Raw genomic sequence first — 26,032 nt, forward strand, 5'->3', positions numbered from 1 at the left:
GCGTTCCCCTTCCCATATGCTGCGAGGCGAATCATTGCATCGCTCTCAGCTGCCGGCGGCAGCCAAAAAGGGGGAGGAAAAAAAAAAGTTTTCAATTAATGATAAGCCTAGGAACTGGGGAAGGGGGCGGGGGAGGAGGCCAATGAGGGAAAGTTAAAATGGCTGGCGATCCTTCAAATAACCCTGGCTGCCTCTCCCTAGAGCCCGCACGGCACTGCCTGCCGCGCAGCCTCGGGGGAAGACCCGGACCCCCAGGCACACGCTCCTCGGGGTCAAGGCTGCCTCAGGGGGCCAAGGATGCCTCCGCACACCGCGATGCCCATACCTGAAGGCTACGGGACATTCGCATGGCGGGGGGACTCACATTCCCTCCCTCCCTCTCCCTCCCTCCGGTTAAACCACGTCGTGGGGGTGCGACAGAGAGGCTGCAAAGGCTCCCACACACACAGCGGGGGGGGGAGCTGAGGTGGCTGGTACCTAACTTTGAGGCATCACCGCATGAAGGATTTCCCAGAGATTCGCGGGAAACACCGACCTCGTCCGCCGCACTGGCAGCCCCGCACCACCGCTACGGCGCCCGCCTCCGGGGCCCCCTCTCCCCCCCTCGGCGCGGGCGATGCCTCTGTCCCCCAGGCGCACGCCGCGGTGGCGGGCGGGCGGGATACGCGCTCCGGGGGGGGCCGGGGGATTCCTGCCGCCGCTCCGGCCGTGCCGGGAAACAAGGCTACTGGAGGAGGCGGTGGCGGAGGAGGGAGCCGCAAACGGGCTCAGCCGCAGGAACCCGCGGGCTCCCGCGCAGACGGGGCCCCCCGGAAAGAGCCCGGGCTCCGTCCCGTCGCCCATCCGCCGTGGCATCTCCCTACCCAGGCCGTCCGCGCCATTTTAAACACACACACAGACACGCGCGCGCGCGCACGGGAGCGAGGTTTCCGCTGCCAGAGACAACAGGCAGCGACCGAGCCCGCGCTGCGCAGGCGGAGCAGCGGCAGCAGTGGGAGAGGGACACACACACGCAAGCACACACACCCACGCACCGCGGGCCAGGCAGAAATGTGCATTTCAGGTAATTTAAGGCCGCATTCCCGGCGCGGGGAAGGAAGAGCGCAGGCCTGTGCCCCCCCCCCCCCAGCCCATTAAAACCCGCCGCGCACTCGGCATCCCGGGAGCCCTTCATTGTTGCCTTTATTCCATATGGCTTTTGCTTCCCTAGAGGGGGATAGAAAGAAAAAAAAAAAGGGGGGGGGGGGGGAAGAAAGGGAAAAAAACAGAAAAATACCACCAAGCCAGCCCCTTCCCCCCGCTCGTCCCCCATTGTTCGTCCGCGGGAAGCTGGGAGAGCGCAGCGCCACGGGCTCGCCATTAGCCGGGCTCCAGCGAGTCCTCCCCTGCCCCCAATAGCTCGGGAAACTTATGAGGCAGGGTGGGGGAGAACCCCCCCCCCCACTGAATACAGAAGTCCCAGCGCTCATGCGAGAGTTGGGCGAAGGCCTGCGCTCACTTCCGCAACGTTATCCTTGCAGAAATACCGGAGCACGGCCCCCGTTTCCTTCCCCCAGCCCCCGCCGCACCCCAGGGGGGTGGAGTGATTAATAGGACGTACGCCCTTGGTTTCCCTCCGGCCACCCCGCACACCGCTCCCCGGCGCGGAGCCGCCGCGGCACGCTGGGCGGGGGCGGCCCCCCCACGCATCCGTCGGGGACGTTGGGAGATATTGATCACGGACGACTTCATTTTGCATAACTACGGCTGACAGGGCCTGTGGTTCCCTCATTTACGGAGCAACAGCTTCGCGGGGCTGAAGGGTAGGGAGCGGCTCCATCCGCTCCCCCAACACCCCCTCCCTCCCTCCCCCAGCGCCAGCCTCGCAGCCCCGCCGGGGGACGGCGGCTCCGCGCCTCATGCAGCAAATGGCCGCGCACAACAGGCAAATATTAAACTTAGGTGCCTTCGTCTCTCGTTTTACCTAGCGCAGCCGGCCTGGAAGCCTCTCGCTCCCCGCAGGGCTTTGTCTGCACAGCCACGCGAGGGCCAGGGCCGGGGCACGGGGACCTTCGGCGACCGCATGCAAGAAAAAGTGCTTGGCAAGTTGGGGGGGTTGTTCCTTTTTTTTTGTTTGTTTTTGTTTTTAAATTCCCTCCTCCTCCTCCCAACAACAAACAAATAAACAGCTCGGTTTCTACTGAACAATGCATAAAAATTAGCCTCGCCCCAAAGTTTATGTCGGGTTTATGGCGCTAACGTTTCGCCTTAATGGGAAACGCTTTCCCGAGCACTTCTGGAAAGCGCTGGCGAGCCCTCAGTTACGAAAGCTGCATTACGAGCACCTCGACTAAACGTCTCCGCAACGTGTCCCGACCTCGCATCCACCACCTTCTCCAGACCTTTAGAGGAAACGCCTGTCCAGGGTGGGCAGAGCCAGCGCCAAATACCGCCCGACTCAGTGTGCGGAGAACACCGGGGGCAAAAAAAAAAAGGAAACCCAACAACACACGAAAAAATATGAAGATAAAAAAGGAAAAAAAAAAAAAATCGGAAGAAAAAGGACATTAAGGACATTAAAAGGACATAAAGTTGCCGGTAGCAGCGGTGCCCCGGCGGAGAGGAGGCAGCGTGGAGGCCGCCACCGGCCCTGCCTTCCCATCCCGGCCCTGCGCACCGAAACAAAGCAGCGAATCAACTGCGATGCAGATGGGCGGCTATGAATTTTTTGCTGCTGCTTAGAGCTTTAATTACTCGTTCTTGATCCGTGGGACTACGACACGACACCGCCAAGGTTAAAATGCCCTGAACAGCTCTGAGCAGATGTGAACGAGTTGGCAGACGCGCAAATGAGGTCTGCCTCTAAGCATGATAACAAGTGACTAATACATTGCATATCGCTGAAAGAAAATTATTTTTCTCTAATTTGCATTAGCTTCTTTTTTTTTTTTTTAACGCCGCCGACATTCCCTCCTCAGAGGCAGCAGCATAATCCTGAAAATACTGCTCCGTGACTTTAAAAGATTTGGAAGGAGGCAGCAATTGCCAGTGTTTTGGCTATGCAAGTGTTTTGGCTATGCAGGCTTGTTTATCTTTCCGCCTTTGCTCCAAGGCGAAACTAGTTTCGCAAGCAGTATTCTTGCAGAAAAATGGCACATGTCATATAAAATACCAGTTTATAGGAATTGATGCTAAAATTGTTGAATGACTACTGTTGTAGTTCTGCCACTAATAGCACAGTGTAATCCATAAAGGACTAAGGGGACAGTCAAGGCCAAAAGAGAAAAAAACGTAATAGATTGACTGGAGAGAAATAGATAAAGACAACCCATCGACCAAAACGACTAAAAGGGGGGTGAGGGAGGAATAAACATCTCCCCTTACCTGCTTTCCACCCCAGAGCCGCCTCGTCAAAAAGACAGTAGTATGTGGAGGTCACTTACTATATGACACACAGAGGTTCTTGTAGGTAGTGAAATTATGTCAGGTACAAATATAGGCCAGAACCCAGTTCTCCAAGTTCCCTCGACTTTCCAGAGGCTCTTCTGAAAGGGCCAGGAGATCACTCTTGGTATTGGAGCAAACTTCAAGAACAGACAGCATTTTATATCCTACACTCAGAAGGCAAACTGAGGGACTTGGATGCAAAGGCTTTGAGCAGAAAATAGCCACTCGGGAAATCTACGCACAAGGAGTTTTTCACTGAAGACCTACTCCAGAGGTCTCTGCACGTCCAGGTTATCGGGGGTCGTACGCTGCCATCTCAAGCGATAACAACTTCTCTGCCAACACGTGTTTGTGAGGGAAACGCGCTGCCAGCCACCGCACCGTGCCGTGCCCCAGGCCAGCCGAGGCTCGGAGCCGGGCTGCCCTCTCCAGCCGCGGGGCTGCCGGGACGCCTCGCCCGCCGCTCCCGCAAAGTCACCGGGGCCGGCGCAAACCTGCCGCCGGGAGGGATTTCCCAGCGCCGGGGCCGGGCACGGAGCCGGCCGCTCCTCCAGCTGCCTCGCTGCGCTTGTAAATCAAGCGGAGGCGGAAAGAGGGGCCGGGGGGGAGGGGGAGGAACGCTTCTCCCGGGCCAGCGGCGTTTGCTTAAGCGTCGCGGCGGGCGGCAGGGAAGCGCGGCTGGGCGCCCCGCCGCCGCCGCTCGGGATGCCGCCGGGCCTCGGGGCGCCCCGCCGGGCCCCGCAGCGCCGGGCGGTGCCTCCGGGAGCGGCGGAGCGGCCCCGGGGCCACTCCGGCCGCAGCGAGAGCTTTTGTGTGCGAGTGCCGGCGAGGCGCGGGCTTTTCGCGCTCCAACAGCTGTCACATTATTTGCACTGGCTGTAAACAGCCTTCGCCTTTCTCCCCCCCCCCCCCCCAACCCCCGCCTCCCTTGCCACAGAGTTAAATCCAGACTAACAATCCCCAGTTAGAGATCAAACCAACAACAGCAGCATTGTGTCTGCCTTCATTGCTTTACCATCAACTACTGCAGCTGGTTTACTCAAAACAAGGAACACCCTCTACCCACCTCCCCCGCCCCGGGGCCAGAAACGTGCTTGTTCCCGGAGGTTGGCCAGGCGGAGCCGCGCTGCCCCGGGGGGTTCTGCGGGCCGGCCCGGGGCTGAGGGGTGCTGCTCCGCCAACCCGATGCGGGCGGGGTGCGAGCGCCGCGGGGCTCTCCCCCACAGCACAGAGGGGTTTCCAGTCAGCACTCACGCCCGACGAAACGCCTGCACAATCACAAGTTGAGCTCCGCTCTCGGTCTGGCTTTTGGGAAAGGCGAGGGGGAACCCCGCTGTAGCGGGGAAAGCCGCGCCTGCAGCTGCGCAGCGCCCCGCGCCACACGGCGAGCTCGCCCCCGCGGCGCGGCGCGCCCCCGAGCAGCCCTTCCCCGGGAAAGCCGGGCTTCCCCCGATTCCTGCCCGGCCGCCTCGCACCGGGCCGCCGCCGGCAGCGTCCGACCTGCTGTCGCAGCGAACCTCCCGCCGAGGGGCCCCTCCGCCAGCCCTGCCCGCGGCGGTGATCCCGCAACCCGCGGCGGCCCCGGCCCCTCCGCTCAGCCGGGCGACAGAAACACGCTCCCAACCTTCTCCTTTCCATCGTAAGGAGAAAGAAAAACTGAGAAAAGAAAAATGCCAATAACCTAAAGCACGACTCCAGCTTCGTTCATGATACAACCACCTGGCAGCAAAGGAGTGCGCTGCACGCTCTCAGAGGGCGTTTTTTTGGGCACAGCTGGAATTTGAGCGTAAATCCTCGTACCTCCTTCCCTGCCCTTACTTATTTTTACATCAGCAGCAAAGTTGGAGGAGACGTGGAATTTACTTTACAGAAGCATGGGGAAAATAAATCTGTTCGAGGAAACCTTTCCTTGCCCAGTCTGACTCCTGGCATTACCCAAACTGTGTATCTCTTAAGAGAAAACCAAGACACGGCAACTTTCTCTGAAATTTGTGTCCCGCACAAACTCTTTACGAGGCCACAGGAGCTGGAATAACACTCTCTATGTACCTATATGCACTTTGGGAGCCGGCACCAGTAAGGAAAACCAGCTGATTTTACTGGAAGCATGTCTCCATCTTGGCCTAACTCCTGCCAAAGGGCAGCACTACCCAGGCAGGTAAGGTGCTTCACGTTCATGTGATAAGTCTCCAATCGACTTCCGAATCAGATTCCCCGCCCAAAGATGCCAGTACATATTCGCAGGTCAGTATCATCGACTATTCATTGCCTATACGTAGCTTGAAATCTGCTGGCCTGGTAAAAACCACTGCTAACAGAACAATGTCAGCAAAGGCTGCAACACAGTCTTGTGAGAGACAGGCGATTCGTGCCTACTGAGGCTCTTTCAGCACAAAGGCTTTTAGAGGAAGAAGAGAGAAGGGGGGAAAAAAGGAGGGAGGGCTCTCGTGTTTCAGGGCTGCTGTCCCCTGGGAACCAAGAACCAAGTGTAGCTTCAATCAAATGCTGACTTCTCCTCTGGGAGCTCAGTAGGAAACCTGATCTCACTAGCTCATGCCTGCCTCCATGCATATAGGCTGGGTTTTCTTTCATACCAGCAATTTGTATAAAGAGGGGAGCCAATATAGTTTATTGCAAACGAGATCTCGCAGTAATGGATCTAGAGAGATATTTCTGTAGCTAAAATAAGACAACCTTCAGCCACCTGCTCAGGGCAGGCCGCGCCACAGCCGCCTCCAGCTCTGCACACAGGGCTCCGCTGTGGGTGCCCCTGGCACTGCACGGCACAGCCTCCCACGCATCTCCCCGAGCTCTGCATCCTCCCCAGCTGGCAGCAGCCACCCTGGGTTGGGGTTTTGTGCAATGCCAGGTTACACTTCCATTAAAACGTTTACCCTGGGAGATCACTTCCTGCTTGCAAGTAGTGTTCCGGCTTCCCCTGCTGCTCCCAACTTTAGCCAGAGGTATTTCTCTCCTCACCCAGCGAGGCGTGGAGACCCCGGGAAGCATCCACCCCTGCCCGCTGGTCCTGGGCTGCCCTGGCACGGCAAAGCATAGCACAGCACAGCACAGGAGGTCTGCAGCGGAAGGCAGGCTCCGCATAACTTCACACCGGGCTGCTTAATTCTGCACCGGGCTTTGCTAATCCACTTTGTGCTTGACTACTGAAACGGGAGGAAAGGAAAACACTGCACGGGGAGCACAACCAGGCCAGAGCAAGGTGAACCTGGGGGACTGCAGCCTGTGGGAAGGGCTTTCCCCAACACCCAGCTCAGCCTCCCACTGCTGTGGGCAAGCTGGAGAAGCTTAAAGCACAACCCAGCACACCGGGGCGTGGGAGCAAAGGGGATTGCCCGAGGATCAGAGATCCCTGTAGGATCTCTCCATAGCCGGGAGCTTTCACATGGAGAAAGTTTGGCTCAGGGAGGGAATTTACGCTTAGAAAGAGGAGCTCAGCCCACCCCTTCTTGTGCCCTTAACAAGTTCTTTGTGAATTTCAAGGAGAGCTGAGAATACACCCCCCCAGCTTTGATTTCACTTCTCTGTCCCTACCTGTCACCATACACAAATGCCTTACTCAAACCACGACTAAACAAGCCCCGCAAAGCTCTCTCAGCCCTCCAGAAGACTCCCAGATGCAATGCCACCCCACCCCTGGGGAACACAGAGGAAACACAGCGGTGGGTGAGGGACAGGCAGCCCCGTGGCACCTGTCCACACAGGCAGAAGGACACCCATAGGGCTGCCCCAAGCATGGAGTCTGCTCTCTGTGCAAGTACAGGCATACTTCTCTGCTATCAACTATGCCAAGTGCCATCTACTCCAATACTCCCAGTGAAGGTGGAATTCTGACTTTGAGGGTAACTGAGGATACAGGCCCAAACGTTTTGTAATATACGAATACTTGAAAGGCATACAAGGTCCCCAGGTGAGGTACTGGGGTACGACCATGAGCTACTCCAGCTGAAAACGAAAAGCAAACCACGCTCTGAGAAAGAATGAGCTGGCTGGCAGACTGCAACCCACCGTGGGCTGTCTAGAGGTGCATGGGGAAAGACCCCACCACAGCACTGAGCTGGTGCAGCTCCTGGATATGGGAGATTGCTCCAAGGGCAGCAGAAGCCACAGGAAAGAGAGCACCAAGGCTGGGAGCACTCTCGCCCTCCTGGCCGAGGAGAAGGCACAGGAAGCACAATGAGGCTTTCCCAATGCAGGCTCGGCCGTGGAACACAGCCCCGAACCTCCTCTTTCCCCTGTGCTCTACTGAACACACTCAGCTCTTTATACGAGCTGTTCCCAGTGTGGCTGGTGGATTCTGTGCTTTCCACTTTAATTGTCTTATCCAAATAAAGCTTTGTTTTCCTTAGCACGACAATCCCAACATTCAGACGGAGATTTTCATTGGACAGAGGAGATATTTTATTCTCTGATTGTTTAGGGAGTCAGGGCTTACACGGAACAGCCCCGGCTTGTGTGCCTCCACTCACAATGGGTGCTTTGCAGCCCCTTGTCCCATCGTGTAGATTCATTTTACGGAGTGATAGGGATGAGAATCATGTTTCTCTCAATTTCATAGCTTTCCAAGTCTACCCTAGACTTTAACAAGTCTTTTAGTTTGCACCTAGACAATAAATTTAGTTTAATTTAGCTTCCGGTCTTTAATTTTAGCAGGTCTTCTTTTTGCATGCAAATCAATATGGCAATTACCATCTAAAAGCTCGCCCAGCCCTAGGTCAATGTAAATTGATCATTGTCCGCCTTCTACAAAATAACACCGGGAGTCTGTGGTGCATAATGAGATTATACTGGAAACTGTCTTTCAGATCACAAATTATATTTCATGCTGTCAGGATCTTTTCCAAGCGGACTTCCTTGCATGTCTAATCACACAGCACCAAATCTGTCAGCTCATGAGGTAGGTTTGGGGTGCAAAGAGTGAAGGAGGAGTCCCAAATAATTCAGACAACAGTTTTGGAACACAAGCGGGCAGGTACGGAGGCGTGCTCTTACTCGCTAACTTTTCCAGCAGTGGAAGAGAGGAGGGGAAAAACATCTCCACTCAGCCAAGAACTGCTGTCCAGCAAACAAGGAAAAATGAATTCCCTGCTGGAAAGCAGCAGAACTTTCCTAAAGCCACATTTGCAAGGAGTTCTTGGCCTCCTCCTTTCCGTCCCCACCTCATCTGCTCGGCCATTCAAAGGAGCGCTGGCTGCCTGCTCCGGAGAAACCCGAGGAAGGATGCACTCTCCTGGCAGAGACCTCCCTGCCCGCCGCAGCCCGGGGACCTGAGCAGGTCAGGTCGGAGGGAAAGGTCGCTCCGGAGCAGCGGCTGCTGTAAGCCGGTTCCCTGAAAGGCCAGAGGATTAACGGGATCTGCTCACGGCCAGGGGAACTCCCCCTGCCTGCAGCCCGGGCCTCCGCGTTCCCTCCGGCACGCACACGCGATGCAGCCAGCGAGCGCTGCTAGGCGTAGTTAAAAAGGGTAAGCCCGGCTCTCCGTGCCTCTACTCAGGTTCTTGCAAAACCAAGAAAGAGGGGAGGAGGCCTGCTCTGGCCATCAATTATTTCTAAAGCAACACCAGCCTAAGGAGGAAGTACTAAACTCGGCTTCATGCTGCTCTAAGCCCACACTAAAATGTGATGTATTGCAGTGTTCGGGGGAAAGACAGCACATCGCACATCACCTGTGCAACCCAACTATGCTGCAGGGTCCCAGCAAGAGCACAGACCTCTGTCGAGACATGCAGAAACTGGAGATCACTTGTCCTCCACATTAAGCACCGATTTACTCCAAGCCATATTTAGTCTGAGAGCAACGTGGCTGCTTAGCTATGACCTGAACTGCAGCCGGCCTTCTGCCTGTCTTTGCAGGGGCCGCTCATCGGTCAAAGTTGAGAGACCTTGTAAACGACAGCCACAGATTGCCAAAACTACTTTGGTATGTGCAGCACTCAGTATTTTGAGCTGTGGTGACCTGGGTCCATTTTCTCTGCAAACGGAGACATGAAAACGTAACAACTTTGTGCAGTCTCACAGCTGCACAGATCCAGAAAGTTTGCTTGCATGGACGGTACAGGAGCCCCTGCAGTTCAGTCACTGTTAGGGGACCTTGGCTTCCTCATCAGTCTTCAAAAAAGTGAATTATCATGGGGCGGAGGAAGAGGAGGGAAGAGGGATGACAATTTTGAACTGCCTGAGAAGCTGCAGCTCTTGGCACATTGGTAAAGGCAGATAGAGTGTGTGACACGGAGCCTGGATTGTCCACCAACACAGGAATAAAGCCAAGGCACCAGTATTGTTTCAAGACCCAGTCCATATTTGGGCATTCAGCTCACACATCACAAGTATTGCTTTAAATATTAGAGACATTTGCCAATGTGGTTCATAATGCACTCAAATGGGAGAAGTCATTTCTGTTCGCTCTCAGATTAGTGGCTTGGTCTTGATGGTGGGGGTTTTTTTTTGGGGGGGGGGAGAAGAGAGGGAAACCCTGCTGAGTCTGTTTGCACTGGTCTCTATTAGATATGCAACAAATCTGCCATTTCCGGCGTTGCTTCTATCTAATTAGAGATGTATTTAGATGTGACGTGTAAATAAGCGCTGAGCTGCCTGCTGCCCTGGCTGCGTGGACTGCTCGGGAGCATTTCCAATAAGGCTATAGCGCCCGGAACCAGGGCTCAGACAAAGAGGGATGGGAATGGTCTGCGCTGCAGGCGAATCCAACAAAACCAGCTTTTATCTATCGCTCTAAAGCCTTAACTGCTTTTAATCTGTACCGCCCAGGCTTGCACGCCAGGATCGCATCTCATCCACCGAGGACGTCTCAAGCACAAAAGGAAGTGCACACGCACGGAGGAGCTGCCAACAAACCCCGGCCCACCCGAGCTGCAACACAGACCCCTCTCTCCTGCTGCCCTTGCCTTCCACGAGGTGTGTTTGCTACCGTGGGCTTCCAAACATCCCGAGGCAGGTACGCCCGGCTCCTGCCTGCACGGACACGAGCCGAGGGCTGCCCCACGCTGTGAGCACACATGCGGCCCCGTGGAGAGAAGGGCGCCGAGTTGCCGGGGGAGAAGTTGACGGAACCTGAAGGCGGCCATGGAAACTCGCTCCCCCCGCGGGCCCGGGAACCTTCATCTCGGGATTTCCACTGCGGCCCGCGGGAAGAAGGGGGACACGGCAGGGCCGCGAGGGGCGGGGAGCCCCGGGGACGCCCCCGAGCCCGAGGGCGCCCTGTGGCTGCCCGACCCCGGCTCCAAGCGCTCCTCGGAGTTTCCAGAGAGGAAACTCCTGGGAACGAAATCATCTGGCACTCGTCTCGTGAACTCTCTTCCTGTTGTGGGAAACATCTCTTATAAAGCCATTAGATGGACGGGGCAGCGCCCGGGCCCGGAGGCGCGGTACCGTCCCCCCCGCTCCGACATCATCCCTGCGATCGCCGCTGTGCTACCACATCGTTCCAGGCCGGGATAGCCAGCCCCGATCCCCTCTGGCGTGAAGGGTTAACAACCATCACCACAAAAAAAAAAAAAAAAAAAAAAAAGGCAAGAAAGAAAGGAAGGAAGAAAAGAGGGGGGGGGGGGGGAAGAAAAAATATCGCGGTGACCTTTTCCTCTCCGTCTCCCCCACTCTCCCTTTCAGACTCTGGTTCCTGAGCTCGCAGGGAGCCTGAGCGGCTGTCTAGACCGATCTATCACAGACGGACAAACAATACCAGGAGAAGCCCCTGCCCGGTCCCTCAGCCTCCGCCACTCACCTTAGAAATGGCGAAGAACAGAAAAGTGACCGCGATACAATCCTCCCCGGTATATTTATAGCCTTCCACACAGCCCACCTTCATGCCTGACAAATGAGATTTTGTCTGCTCTCTCAACGTACGCTCCAATAAACACACACACTTTTTTTTTTTTTTTTTTTTTTTTTTTTTTTGGTGTCTTGTTTGTTTTTTGTAACATTCCCGGCTCGTCCCTCCGATCTCGGGGCGGGCAAGGGCCCACCACGCCCGTGCGTGACGGCAGGTTTGATAGCGGGGGCGGGAGGGACTGGGGGAGCAATAGGAGTCCCGGTCACTCGTCCATATACAACCTCCCAAGCTGGAAGCTTCAATGTCCGTATTCATCACGCCCCTTCGCACCCAGCCCCCCTCACCTGAAGTGCTCCCTGGTCCGTGCCAGCCCTCCAGGTTGCGTATTAAAGAGGTATACGGGGCGAGGAGCCGGAGGTCCAACGCTGCAAAAGGCTGGGGAATAACTAATGAGCTGTGCAGCCCATTGATCCGGTGCATACTTCCTAATTAACTCTGAGTCACCTATTTGTGACAGCAATTCAAAGAACTGCACCAGGGATAAACTGCAACCCCGGCGCGCGAAGGCAACCCGGCGGGGGGGGCGGGGAGAGAAGAGGCGGCGGGCGGGTGGGGGGGAGCTGGGGGAGGAATTTGCTCCTAATCCTTCTAAAAGCAATTAGGGTGAGCGCTGCGCTGGCTACCTCTCGGGAAGAAAAAAAAAAAAAAAAGAAAGGGGGGAAAAAAAAACACCCAGCGGCTCCAACAGCAGAACCGAAAGGAAATGAATCGGTGTGTCGCAAGGGCGACAGCACCGCGCTCCAGACAGACAGACAAGCCCCAGCATCTCGGGGACGAAAGTCGGCGAGAGCGGCGGCCGGAGGAAGCGGAACGCCGGGCTCGGCGGGCAGCGGCGCGCACGGAGCCGCGGGAGGAGCGCGGGCGGCGGTGACCCGGGAGCGGCGGAGCCACTGGCGGGGGGTGCGGGCGCTGCCCGGGGGACCCAGACCCCGCACCGCCCGCCTGCTCTCGCCCCCAGCTTTGTTCCCAAGCGGCTCTGGCGGGGCATTGCTCTTCCCGGCCGCCCCCCGCGGTAGGGCCACGGGGAGGGGGCGGGGAAAAAAAAAGTTAATAGAAACCTTTGGAAAATCCGGGCTTGGCTACGTGGTGCGGGTTGGGCTCCCCCCGCCCCCCCCCCCACCCCCCCCGCTTTTTTAATGCAAACACGAATACAAAAGCTGCGGGCTCTAAAGAGCAGATGAAAGCAATGAACGGAGTTTCTGGAAAAGATTCATTAGTGAATTAATGCTGCGAGGAGCTCCGAGGCGATACCATTAAAGTCAGTCCCCACACTTTGTCAGTTTTACACTGCTCACTATGGTCGGGGCTTTTTTTTTTTCTTGTCGGGGTAGATGGGGGAGGTGCTCTTCGCCTTCCCCTCGCCCCCTCTGCGATCACCAAACCCAGGATCCGACAGACATCGCGGAAACGAGAGAGAGGGAGGGAGGGAGGGAGGAAGGAGGGGGAAAAAAAAAAAAAAAACCCAACATACACACATCGAGAAAGAAAGAGGAACGTGAACGCTCCGCAGCCCTCGCCCCCGGACTCGCTCCGCGAACATCAAATGCATGCCTCATATGCTGCGCAGAGCCGCCCCACTTGGCCCTGGCTTCACAAAGCAGCCTCCGCTGCCTCCCCGCCTGGCCGTCCCCCTCCGGCCGGCCCTTTGATGGCAAGCCCCGAGCCTCCCTCCGGCTCGCTCATCCAACTCCAAACTACATTTTTGGGCTGACAAAACTTCCGTGTCACGCCGGACCTCACGCCAGCACAGCTCCGCGCACGGGAAAGCCCCGGGCCGCCCTGTCCCACGTGCGCCGCGGCGCCCGCCCCGCCGGGGCGGAGGGACAGGGGGGAGCAGCGCCTCAGGTTCTCCTGGCGGGGACAAGGCAGCCAGCAGCGGGCTCTCCCGGCGGGAAGAAGGCAGCCGGCAACGGGATTTCCCCGCCGCTCACCTGCCTGCCGCCGCCGGACTGCGCGCTGCTGTCGGCGGGGAGCGCGGAGCCCGGCCCGGGAGCTCTCCCCGCTCCGCGAGCCGGCAGCGCCGCTCCTTGCTCGCCCCGTCCCACGGGAACCCCCGTAATGCCGCTGCTCCGGAGCCTTCCCAATCACAAAGTGCGAGACGACGAGAACACCGCCACCACTCCCCACACGGGCGCACCGGAGCCGACAACGCGACCGGGTGCTTCCCCCCGCCTCCACTGCCCCAAACAGGCATCTTCACAAGCAACTGCCTCCAAACTTCCCCTCCGACACCGCAGCCCCGGAGGCGCTCCGCTAGACCCTCCTGCCCCCGCCGCCGCCCGCCCGCCACTCCCGCCCGAGCCCCGCTGCCCCGCGCCGTAACTTTCTGCCGCGCCGCCGCTCTGCCTTCCCCGCGGCCGGCCGAGGGGAGCCCCGCGACCGCCCCGTCACCGCGGGACTCGGCGGCGGCGGCGGCGCTTCCGCACGGGAGCTGTTCGCGGAGCGGAACACTGACCTTCCTGCCGCGCCGCGGGGCTGTGGCGTGCGCGGTCCGAGACGCGGGTCCCCACACCGTCGCCTGGCCCTGCTGCTCTCTCTGGAAGGGCAGCCCCGTCGGGGTTGGGAGGAAGAGGCGAGAAAAGTTTCACGATCCCTCTCCCCCTCTCCGTGGGTGCGTGTGTCGCGGCTTGCCCCAGCGCGGGCGGGTCGGGGAAGGGGCGCGGAAAGACCAGGGAGCTGCGGGGCGCGGGGGGCAGGAGCGTGGCCACCCTCTGCGCCGACGGGGCAGGTGCCCGCGGGAAGGGCTTTGCTCCTCGGCTCGGCTGGGATCAGCAGCGGGAGTGGGAGCGGCAGCCCGCGATGCTCATTCCGGCTGCCGGCTCTGGTTTGGCAGCGCCATGTTGCTGGCTTGCTCCGGGCGAAGTTCCTGCGCTGGCGAGCGCGGCGCTCCCCACATCTCGCCCGCGCCGCCGTCTCCCGTGCCCTGGCCGCCGCGGCTTTGTGTGTGTGTGGCTGGGGATTTAATTCTCCTCCTCCTCCTCTTCTCCTCCTCTCTCTCTCTCTCTTTTTCTTCCTCTCCCCCCCCCCTCCCCTCTTTAGTCCGCCGGGAAAGCCGCTCTTCCTCACCTTGCCGCTGGGAGACCGGGCTCCGTCTGCTGCACGCTGCGCTCCCCTCGCATCCCCCCTCCCTCTCTCCCTCCTCCTCCTCCTCCTCCTCCAGCCGTCGCCTCCCCTCCCTTCCCCTCCCCCCGGGCAGGCGCTGCACCGAGGGAGCCGCCGCCAGCAGCAGCAGCGGCAGCAGCGCCGCCACCGCTTTTTCCCTCAGCAAGTTTCCCCCTCCCCTGGCTGCGTTTCCCTGCTCAGGCAGGGCTCGCCCGGCCGCTCGCCCGCTCCCCCCCTTGCCCTGACTAATTGATTTGCCCCCCCTCGCCGCGCCGCCAGCCCCTCGCCCGGCTGGCACAGGTCGATGCCAAGCTGCGGCGCCCCGGGGGGGGACTCCGCGCTCCCCGGCCGGCAGGAGGGGAAAGCCGCCCCCCCCGCCCCGCCGATACTCCCCTCTCTCGCTACCCAGAAGGCCAGTGGAGAACCGCAATTACCATAAAGCTCCGTTCACTCCGCTCCGCCAAGCTGTCAAAACCCCGGCGGCGGCGGCGCTGCCAGACATCGCTGCGAGCCTCCGCGGCGGGTCGCGCCGCGCTGCCACCCCCCGCCACCCCGCTCGCCCCCGGCCCCTCCGCCGGGCGTCCCCGGCTCCCCCGCCCCGCTCCCCCCGTGCTCCCCGCGGCGCCCGGGATACCCCCCCGGCGATGCAGCCCGCGCCCCCAGTCACACCCGCCGGCTCCGGGTTCCCCCCGTCGCGCAAAGGCATCCCCGCTCCCTCAGGACCTGCCGAGGGCTCGCAGCCGTCGTAACCCTCCGCAGGGGTCACACTACGCGCGGACCCTTTCGGCCGCAGCCTCCTACACTCGGAGAGGGGGGTGTGTCTCCCCTCGACCCCGGGGCCCCTCTCTGGTCCCACCCGCCGCCCCCAACTTCGCGTGGTCCGCGGCTCGGCCGCGCTGATTTCCGCGCTTCCTCCCGGTCCGCTTCTCCGAGCTCTGAATCGGGATGGGAAAAAAAGCCACTCGTTTGTCAACGTCTGCATTGCGGGGGGCGGGGGGGCCGAGGGGGACCTTATTAAAGCGCGTTTTCGCCTGATCCGGCTTTGGCAGCCCTTAACGCGCTTTTTACCCGGTGTGAGCAGTGTGGCAACCCGGGGTGGGGTGAACGACTGAAGCGCCGTTTCCCTCGCTGGCATTTCCACGGCTGCTTTAAGATTTCTGCCCGGATCGTGGAGCCCTTTAATCTCCGGGTTGGTAGTTATCGGCTGCATCTATTTACTTTGGCAAGGCAACTTTTAGCTCGGCGAGCTCGACTCGTAAATTTTACGTTCATAACGCCCATCCCCGCTGATACTCCCAGGTTTGGTCCTGCAGAGCCCGCGGCGTGGAAGCTCCCGGGGCGGCCCCGGCCTCAGGGGCAGGCGGGCTCACGGCCCACTGCTCCCCCGCACCTCCCGGCGCCTTCCCGGGGAAGCGGGAGTTCTGCCACCTCAGCGCCGCTGGCGCCGCATCGAGCCCTTCTCGCCGCCGCTCCGTGTGGGAGCGACTGCCAGCCAAACGCCAGGCGATTAACGCGGACAGTTTGCCCCGGGGGGGATTTTTAATCGACTCGTTCAGGACCCTGCGCGAAAAGGCTGTGGAGACGCTACGAGCTGCAAAATCTTCCCTCACTGAGGGCGCCGGAGCAGCAAGCAGGGCGATGGGAATTCAACGCCAGAGCACGACGCCCGGGGCTGCCTGCCTGCTCTGCGCCGCCGCTGCTTATCTCTGAAGATGGGAAAATAAGAGTTCCCCAAAGTTGTCCCTACTAAAGCTCCCCCCCTCCCCCGCCCCAAATCTAGAAGCCTGTAATCGAAAAGCTACACTACGTCTGGGGGAAAAAAAAGTGGGGGTCGCCCAATGCTCGGGAAAAGGACACAGAGTCCAGAGAAAAGCACACACACATCCCATACATACACACATGCACCCGGGTCACGGCCAGAGGGTTGGCATTTCATGAAACTGCCATCACAGGCTTTGGAGTTTCACTACGTCTCTTAAAAAACTCGCCTGTCTCAAAGCAGAAGTGAAATATCCACCATCTGAAACCCGAAACGGCAGCCGCACCACTTCAGCTTCCTCGCAGGGGAGCCCCGGGAGCCGCCGAGCACGGGGAACGGGCTGCGGTCCCACTGTGCTGGCCGACGGGGAGCACGGCCCTGGGTAGCGGCCGGGTTTGATCCTGGCGCGGCGGGCCACGCATCTGAAAAGGCTCCCACACGTTTTTTTAATCTCCAATAACAAGCAGAAGGACACCTGGCCTATTACGCTGTAAAGCTATTTTTTATAAAGATGTTTTAGGGCTAGACATTAAAAGTTATTAGACTGAACACACGTGAGTTACAGGCACACAGCTGGAGGGGAGGCCTCTGTTGGATTTTTTTTTTTCCCCCTTTCCTAGGAAAACCTCATTAAAATTGCTTCTTTCGATATGAAAGCAGAACTAGCGAGCTTCCTGGCGAGGTGGCCGCAGCCGCGGGTTCCCGGCTTCATTGATCTGGGCTTTGTCTCTTCCCACAGGTCTGGATCTGCGGTGCCAGCGGCCCGCACTTGCATCACAAAAGTCGCCCGATTCCCTTCCCCTGGGCTGCGAAGTCCGGATCACAAGTGTGTGCCTAGAGCATGGGGCTGAGTGCTTGGGGCAGGGGTGGTTGTTTTTTTGTTTTTCACTAATGACTTAAAAGTTATCTCGGGGTAAACTTGCTCCGCTTTTATTTTTAACCGTAAACTTTCTTTGTGAACGCAGCTTCCTTCGTGGCGGGGAGGAACAGACTCGCGCTTGTTCGCCTCTGTGCCTTTTTTGTTCCCTGGGTCCCCGAGCTTTGCAGCGGGAGGCTGGCGACTCCCGGCGAAGACATTGGGGCTTCAGTTCGCTCCTCCCGCGGCCTGCCCCGGCCGGCTGCGCGCCCCGCCGCCTTCCCCAGCGCGGGTCCGGCGGGCACCGCCGAGCTAACCCCGGAAAATTCAAAGCATGCTCTTGCCTTGCGGATTACCGGGCGGCCTCCCCCCCTCCCACACGCCCCGGAGGGAGCTGACCCCCGGGTCAGGCCGCTGCACACTGCTCTCTCCCCGGGAGGGGAGGGGAGGGCTCCGCGCTGTCGCTGCTGTTGCGGCCGCCGAGGAGCCGGGAGAGGATGCGCTCGCAAAAACGGCTGCTCCGATAATGCTAAGTACTTAACCTCCTCGTAAAGACAAATCCATTGTTAATGGCAGAATAGGCTTCTCGCAGGAGGCTTCCAAGTGGGATGGCTTTATGCCGGCTCTCATTTACCTCCAGCGCCGCCTCTAATTGGAAGCTTCCCCGCGCCCCCGACCCACGCACCTCAGAAAGTTGGGGGTTAAACCGCAGGAGTGGCGAGGCCGGGCCCTGGCCGCCATCCACGGCCTGCTCCCCTGATCACCAAACGGCAACCAGAGCACGCAGGTCCTTCGGGCACGGGAAATGAGACAGAGGGGAGATGGGTGCTGCGAAGGTAAAATGAATTAATGCGAGCGAGGTGCTCAGACAGCCTGGTGATGAGTGCTAGGGAAAGCCTATAAATAACAGATCACTGTCCTAAGCTCTGAATTGCCCTGCTTGAGTGTGTCTTAAATCAGACCTTTATCATTGGTTATTGTAAGGCTATTTTTAATGGAAGTGTAGAAATCTGAATAACAAAACAAGACAAGCCTCAATTGGCGTTATACAGGGTCTGCAGCGCTTTCAGACCTGACACGGCATCAGCATATTGTTACACCGCCATGCAAACTCCCCGTGCAATCAAAGCGGTTTTGCATAGCAGAAGTACTACAATTTTATTTCGTAGTTCAGGGCTACTCCGTTGACAGGAGATCCATAATTTTCTCTCCCTCTCCCCAGAAGAGCCCGAAACGCGCTCGGTTCACGGACTAAGCGCCGCTATCTTTCTTACAAAGGCAAATGACAAATCGCTCTGGTTGCGTTTGCTTCGCTCCGCACCCCTTCCCCGCTCCACGGAACAGCAGAGATGCCCGCGGCCCTCCGGCCCCCGCTCGTCGCCCGGACCGGACAGCCCGCGAGGGACAGGCAGACAAACACTCGCACTGTCGGCCTGCCCCCAGCCGAGGAGCTCGGCCTGCCTGCCGCGCCCGGGAGAAGCGCTCGCCGGGCCCGGACAGAGCTCGGAGCGGAGGGCGCAGCGCCGACCCACCGGGGCTCGATGCACGGCCCGGGCCCGGTCTGGGGAAGGAGGGCGGCAGCCCAGCTGTAAGAGGAGGGCAGGCTGGCTGCGAGCTGCCCCCTCCACCTCTCCCACTTGCATACCACGGCCATTTTGTCTGCTTGCGGCGCGCCCGTGTGTGTGTGTGTGTGTGTGTCCCCGTCCCCCGCCCCCGCCCTGTCCCCTCGGGCTGCTGCGGGCGCTGCCCCGGGTGCAGGGGCCGGGCCGTGCCGGCGGTGGGGCCGGCGGGGCAGGCGGAGGTGAAAGGCGGGCAGCCCCGGCGGCTCCTGCGAGCGGAGAGATGCAGCCGCTAGGCAAGGCCCTGCAGGGGAGGGGGCGTGCGCCGCACAAGTCTGGAGAGGAGTAAAAATAGCGCCGGCGAGGTTGTCGCTCTCCTCGCCTCCCCCCAGCCCAGCGGGGGGCAGCGGTGGGGCTCGGCGGGAGGGCGGCGTGGAGGGCTCAGGGGGCGAACAGGAGCGGGAGCCAGACAAAACCCCGGCCCGGCGGAAAGCGACGGGGGCGAGGTTGAGCCTTCGCCTTTGAAGGCGATGCGCGGGAGCTGGAGGCTACAACCCCTTTTCCCGGTGGGGTCCCTGAGCCCCGGGGGGCGCGGACTGCGGCCCGTCCCCGTCCCTCGGCGGCCTGGGGAGGAGCAGCAGCGAGCGGTGGCTTGACGGAGGAACAGAAGCCACCGTGCTCCCGAGTTTAAACATAATACGGCGGCCGGGGGAACCGCCATGGTTTGAAGGTGTGTTTGTGCAGACTACAGCTTGTATGTTAATAATTGGATACAGTCGATGAATCACCTCCGTCCTCCTTCTGGTTTTGTTTTTGTGTTGTGTTTTGTTTCGAAGGGGGTGGGGAGAGAAAGCGAGGAGACGGTGGCTCGGCGCTGAATACCAATTCCGAGCCCGGGTTCATAAACACTGGGGTTATTCAGTCCGCCCCAGAGGTGACAGCGAAGGCCTCCGCCGCCCTCCGTGCCCGCGCCCCGCGGCGCGGCCCCCGGGCTCGCCGGCGTGCCGAGCGGGATTTGCGCCCCGGCTGGAAGCCCGGCAGCGGCGGGTGGCTCGTCGGGGTGCATACATATGAAATGAGAGCCTGCAACATCAAAGCAGCAGCAGAGCGAGGGCAGGGAGGGGCTCTCGGTGCGTACACGTGTGTACCTTTCCAGAGAAAAGCCCCTAATTTTTCAAATCGGACCGACCCCCCCCCAGCCCCTTCACTCGTATGGCAGACACGCGGAGAGATTCTTTAGTCCTGTACTTGACACTTCACAGTGTTTTTAGCAATTAAGGCGAGAGGGGGGTGGGTATAAAGATAAGCCACTTTTTCGCCCTGCAAGTGTGAAAGATAAGATAACAGTAAGCTGGGGCAAAACGTCTGCTTACAACCTCCCCCCAGCGATTCTGATCGGTCACCTCTTATCGCAGAAAATGTTCATTTCGAAAGCAGCTTCAAAAATCCAAGGGAAAATAAAAGTATTTTCCGTTCAGAAGTGCCATTTAAAACCCCGTCCTCACTTCATCTCTCTACATCGTCGTTCCCCCGCGCCCCCCCCCCCCTCCCCCCCCGCCATCACGGCACCCAAACAAGGGCAGCAGCCGCTTCATAGAGCGCCTCTCGGAAGCCAAATCACGCAGGTAATCAGAGGACCGAAACCTGTCAGGCGCCGAGATTAGCGGCTCCCCGCCGCTCCCCGGCCGTGCCCGCTCGCCGTCCCCGTCGCAGGCGGGGGACCCGGCCCCTCGCTGGCCGTAGAGAGGGCAGAGACCCGCGGTAGGAAAAGCCCCGCGCCGGCCCCACAAGCCGCGGCGGGTGAGGCAAAGCGAGAGCCAGGCTGCCTTTCCCAGTTCGTTTCGCTGCAGCACCCCCGACGGCGACACTCCCCCAGCCCGGCCTGTCCCCAGCCAAGCTGCAGGATCCGCTGTGGGCGGCGGTGCTCGGCGTCGAGTCGGTTCTGATTCTGAGCCTCTCAGCCGCCCCCGCTCTCCGCTGCCCGGCAGGCAGAGGCGGAGGCCGTGTGCGGGCAGGGCGCCCGGTGCACACGGCGGTGGCCCTGCCCTCTGCGGCACCGGGCAAGGCCCCGCCGCGCCCGCCCCGAGGCCCGCGGGCAGGATGCGGGCGCTGTTCCGGCCCGGCACGGCGCGCTTGCCACGGCCACGGCCGGGGTTCTGCGCTGCTTCCCAGTCCCCCGGGGCCTCCCCTGGGCCCGGAGTTTCCCCCTCCCGTCCTTGAGCCGTCGGCACCTGCGATAAAACGAGATATCGAGTAGAAAAGGCTTCCTGACACCTTCCCGAGGGCAAGGCGCGGCAGCGCCGTGTCCTCGCTGCCCTGGGAAACCTCCACACGGGCCTCCACGCGAGGCAGCGGAGTGTGTGTGGCGTGGGGGTGTGTACGTCCCCTTGTCCGCCGGCAAAGACACATCGAGGGCACCGCACAGGAAACGTGATAGCAGCGACCCTGCGCTGCCCCAACGTGCTCAGGGCCGGAGCGGAGCCGGGGTGGCTCGGCGGGGAGCCAAGACGGTGGGGGGGCTTCCCTGGCTCGCCGCACCCCCGTCTCCTCCTGCCGCCCTTCTCAGAAACCCGTCGGTGCCGTGCTCTCGAAGTGAGTGGGTCAGCAGCTGATGACAAGGGGAAAAAAGAAGAGAGCGAGCGAGAGAGCGAAAAAAAAAACTCCCTCCCAAACCCTAGCCTGGCGCGATTACTCATCCCCAGAGTTCCCCTAAGTCAGAGAAACTTGGCGAAGTCCCAAGGCCGAGCCGTTAACACGGTCTGAGGCTCCCCGGGCACCTTCCGCCGCTGGGCCGGGGCCGAGGGGGCCGGGGCTGAGGGGGCCGGGGGCCAAGGCCATCGGGGAATGCACGTCCCCATCCTCGGCGCTGTTCGCGCTCGAGTTATTGTGGAGCGTTTTATCTTCACAGTCACATCGGCAGCTAACGAAGCTCGGCGGCTGCAGCCCACACGACTTTGGTTCTCTGCATTTATCCTTCAATAAAAGCCGATTCCTTTATTAGAAACAGGAGACGTGTCTCCTACCGCCCCTATCAAATCCCAACTGGCAAGGCGCAGCCGACACCTCCCCCTCAGCCCCCCCTGCCCGAGAGGGGCAGGCCGCACCACCCCATGGCCTACGTCCCCCCTCCCGCCGGACCCCCCACCGCGAGCATCCCGCACTCCCCCGCTTCAGCCCCCCCACGAACAGGGGCAGCCCTCATCCCCTTCCACCGGGGCGGCCAACGCCCCCTCCCCGTGATCCCTCCCGGGCAGGAGCAGCCGAGGCCAGCCGGCCCCTCCCGCCCCAAACAGCCCGCGCTGGCACGGGCAGCCGCCACCCCTCCCCTGCCAAATCAATCGCCCCCACCAGGCGCACCCACACGACTTTCGTTCCCCTGCATTTATCGTTCAATAAAAGTCGTTTCCTTTATTAGAAACAGAGGAGACGCTTCTCCCACCGCCCTCACCTCATGCCCCCTCCGCGGGCGCAGCCGGCGGCCCCCCTACCACGTCGCCCCCCGCCGAGCGCGGACCGCCCCACCCCCCTCGCTCCCACCACCGCCGCCCCCTAAAAATAACAATAACAGTAATAACAATAATAACAGCCGTCGTCCCCAGCAGTCAGCACCCCCTCCACCGAGCTCAGCCCCCCCCTCCCCTTCCCTCTCAAATCCCCTATCGCTAGGCTCAGCCAACCGCGCCCCCCCCCCCCCCCCCGCCCGCCTTTCCCCAGGCGCAGCCAACGACCCATCAAATCCCCTGGCCAGGCATGGCTCGGCCCCCGCCCGCCTCGCAGCCCCCCCGGGCACCGAGCAGGTCTGCGCGGCGGATGCTTGTGTGCGACTCCGATCGGAGCTGCCGCTCCATCGCTACCGGGCGGGGAACGTTTCCCCGGGCGCCGCCGGGAGAGCCGGCGCTCGGAGGATGCCAGCCCGCTTTGCCGTGCCGTGCCCCGCCGTGCTGTGCCGTGCCCCTCCTCCGCGGCGCGGAGCGCCCGGCGGAGATCTCCCCGCTGAGGAGGGGCCGGGAGGGAGCGCACTCTGTATCGCATTAAATTAATCGCTCGGCTCCGGAGGAGGCAGGTGATTCTGCCAAACACAATGAGGGGTTTGAGCGCTGCGGAATAAAGCGCTGTTCATGGGGCCGTGGGCGGCGGTGCCCGGCTCCACCGCGGGATCGCCGGCTCCCGGGCGATCTCGGCGCTGCTCCCCGCCGCCGGCCCCAGTGTGGGGAGCTCCAGCTCGGCGCACCCCACCCTCACCCTCGGGATGGATAAAGGGAGGGCGCGGAGGGGAAACGAGCAGCCGCCCTGGCAGCGGGGGAGCAGCAGCCCCTGGGGACGGGAGACGGGGGGTACGGGGGGTACGGGGGGTTGTAGCTAGCTTTCCACACCCTCCCCCCGCTGTGCGTCCCCTCGGGGGCGGCCCTTTGAGACTGAAGGGAGGGGGGGCCGGCCAGAATCAGCCTCCCGAGAGGAAGCAGGGGCCGAGTGACGGGGACCGCGCAGCTCGCCGTACAGGGCGCCGGAGAGCGCGGGGCCCCTGGGCGGCCTCCGGGCGGACGGTGCCGGGCGGGCGGCGCTGCCAGGGTTCAGGCGGTGGCAGGCGTTGTTTTCCTCGGAGAGCGGAGGAGGAGGAGGAAATCTCCGGGTTTTTAATGAGGGGGTGCAGAAGGGCTGAGCGCTGGGATTACACGGCGCGGAGACAGAGCTGCGGGCTAGTGTGTGCGCGCAGGGCTGGTAGTCTCCGCCCGTCTGCCTGCTAATCGCACGTTTTCCGCTGTTAAAAAGAAACCGAGACACTGTGGCCGAGCCCAGCGCTGTCTCTGTGACTGTGACATGAAAAGATGGCGCTCTCTCCCCTCCCCCAGCCTCCCTCTCGGTTTACACTTCCTCCCCAACAGCTTTTGCCTTCCAGTTTTTTAAAGCCCTCTTTGCTCCTTCCTTCCCCCCCTCTCCCCCGGCCGGATACCACCAGCTTCCCAGCCGGTCGGTGGGTCCCTCTGTTGCGACCAATTTTTTTTCTTTTTTCTTTACCTCGCTATTTTCGCCTCTCCCTTTTCTCGGAAACCTCGATCTCTTTATGTCTCGCTCTTTTGTGAACTTCAGCGGCAGTTTGCAGGAGGCGGGGGGGAGGGGGGGAGGGAAAAGCGGGGAGGGGGCTACCCCGTCGCTTCTGCCCCCCATCCATGTCCTCCCTCTCCCCAGGGGCAGCGGGGGCAGGAAAGTGAGCCGGATCTAGGTGTGTGCGTGTCGGGGCGGGCAGCTGGGAGGCTCAGGGAGGTGCCTGCCCGCGCCGGCGACCTGGTCGCGCTGCGGTTGCCCTGGTCGCCACAGGAGCGCTCGCCGTGGGGGCGAGCCGCGCTGAAGCGATGCAGCGGGAGGCATCTCCGTCGGAGGAGTTTACCTGTCTAGAAACCTGCGCGCACCAAGGTGGTCCCGGCTCCCGGAGAGGGTCCACGGAACTGGCCGCGGCCCCGCTCCGAGGCAGGAGGGCTACTCCGCCGCCTTCCACATCACTTCTTGCGTTCATCAGCAGACCGCTCCTAAGTGCTAAGGGTTTTTTTTCTTTTTTTTTTTTCCCCTAAGCCTGCAAATTAAATTCAGCGCCGCTCTCCTATTTTAGTGTCTGTTATGTTAATTGCACTTAGCGCTGGGGCGCTGCTCGCCAGAGATGTATGAAGGCCTCGGAGATTAACCGCAGGCTCTTTCTCGGACTTTTCTGAGGCAGCAGCAAGTTCCGAGGGGCTAACAGGGAGTCTTCAAGATCCTATGTGCTCTCGGGGCGTGCCGCTGCTGGCCAGCACCTCTAAACTCGAGGCCAGCGACTCTCGGCTGGCAGGTCAGGCTGCCAGCAGCTCCCTGTGCGCCCGCAGATCTATTTGCGTAAGGATTTGCATTGCGGGACGACAGGTATTTTTCCTTCCCGTGGATGGTAAAAATGCAAAATTAGCGTGACTGTTTCTAGGCAGAGAAGCCACGACTACGTGATCTCGCTGAACCTGTCGGTTGTGCTCTCTGGAGCAGCAGGGAAACCGGACACCTTTATCAGTGACCCCCGGAGCCGTTCTCCCGGGAGTTTGCTGTATTTATCGCCATCTAACCCTGGGCAACCCGCAAGTGCCGTGTCACGGCCCTCTGCCCTGCCCGGGGATGTCCGTGTGGCCTGCTGTGCCCCGCGGTGGTACCCAGCCACTCCGGGAAGGAGCAGGCATGTGTGGCCTTTCCAGGCATGTCCCTTCTCCGGCATCTACTTCATCTATTCGTTATCAGGGGACAGCGTGTGGAGTGACTGAGCCTAATAAGTTGTCCACTTGTTCATTTCAGGAGCATTGATTTCTGGTTCCAAGGCACTCTGTTCTAGCTCTGGCTACAGCTGCGGGGCATTTCGCAGCTGGTCTTTCGCCTAGACAAATATCAGCGAGAATGTGAGCGTTATTAGCCACATAAATAAATCATTAACGTGCACACAAATGTTATTTTAGCATAACTTCCAGGGAGAAAATATCCCGGCGGGGCAAGGCGGCGAGGCGTGCTACGCTGGACCGGCCTCGTCGCGGGCTGCCCGGCAGCGGCGGGCGGGGGTCGGCGCCCCCCCGACACGGAGAGGCACGGTTCTCCGGCTCCCGATTGAACATTAACAGGGCCGGCCGGCGTGGCACGGCCGCAGGGCCTTGCTTCGCAGACCTTTGTCTGCTCTCCCGAGGCCGGGCGAGGACGCTGGGCGCTTTACTCCCCAAACGCGACGGCACTAATGAGATTACCGCCCGGCTGGGGCTGGGAAGCGCCGAGGCGGCGGGCAGAGCCCGGCCCGGCCCGGCCGCTGCGCCTCGTTAGCGCGGAGCCCACGGCTGGAACGATATTTGCTTTTGGCCTCCCCCGAAGGGCCGGCGGCTCCCCCCGTGCCCCGGCGGCGGCGAGCGGGGAGCGGCAGCCGCCGCCGCCCGGGCCGCGCTCGCCCTGCCCCGCGGAATCCCGCGGGTGCCAGTAAAGCCCTGCCTGGGAGCCCTGCCAAGGCGGTCTCGCTTTGATATTCCGCGCCACGGCCGCTCCTCCGCTTGCTCCTAATCACGCAAATGCGAGCTTGCCCCGGCACTCTCCATAATAAACACTGAGCGCGTTTCGCTGGGCTCCCAAAGTAAATAGTGTATCGGAGAAGCGGGGCTGCGCTGGGAAGCTGAAATCTTCCACTTTTTCGCACTTAGCAACAGACTGAGGCGTCGTGCGCGCCCTCCCCGAGCCAGGCTCGGTGTGATTTACTTTCTGGTTGCAATGCAGATATTCACTTGTCAGTTCAAGGGCAGGACAGAAACTGTGCAAGCAGAGTCTTGTGAACGGAAATCTCCCATTTACGAGGTTCTGCTCCAGCACCAAAAGCCACCCTCCAGCACCTTTGTTCTGCATGCAGCTGCTTTTACACACACACACCCCCTTCGCCCTCCACCCAGCCACATCACCATCCAAGCCTTCTTCCCGCGTCTCACTCC

The 26,032-nt window shown here is 60.6% G+C and overlaps 2 protein-coding genes across 11 annotated transcripts in view; one reads left to right on the top strand and one right to left on the bottom strand.

Annotated features, from left to right (window-relative positions):
- Window positions 1-26,032, bottom strand: part of BCOR (BCL6 corepressor) — an 82,230-nt gene that overhangs the window by 44,320 nt on the left and 11,878 nt on the right. For 3 of the 10 annotated variants that reach the window (XM_048289412.1, XM_048289391.1, XM_048289402.1), the window contains exon 1: window positions 13,746-14,323. The exons of 1 other annotated variant lie outside the window; for it this stretch is intronic. The gene's annotated coding sequence lies outside the window, so the exon portion shown is untranslated. Of the gene's footprint in view, window positions 1-3,363; window positions 3,856-11,574; window positions 11,720-13,745; window positions 14,325-14,356; window positions 14,414-26,032 lie in introns of those variants that run through there. 6 more of the 10 variants (XM_048289359.1, XM_048289338.1, XM_048289420.1 and 3 more) reach the window with 6 other exon arrangements.
- LOC125321173 (homeobox protein engrailed-1-like) lies at window positions 499-3,442 on the top strand. Its single transcript, XM_048293567.1, has 2 exons — window positions 499-1,063; window positions 1,521-3,442. Exons 1-2 carry the CDS (start codon window positions 499-501, stop codon window positions 1,748-1,750), a joined length of 795 nt encoding a protein of 264 aa, XP_048149524.1. The 3' UTR covers window positions 1,751-3,442.

This window comes from Corvus hawaiiensis, chromosome 2 (genome assembly GCF_020740725.1).
Source record: "Corvus hawaiiensis isolate bCorHaw1 chromosome 2, bCorHaw1.pri.cur, whole genome shotgun sequence".
Classification (NCBI taxonomy): Eukaryota; Metazoa; Chordata; class Aves; order Passeriformes; family Corvidae; genus Corvus; species Corvus hawaiiensis.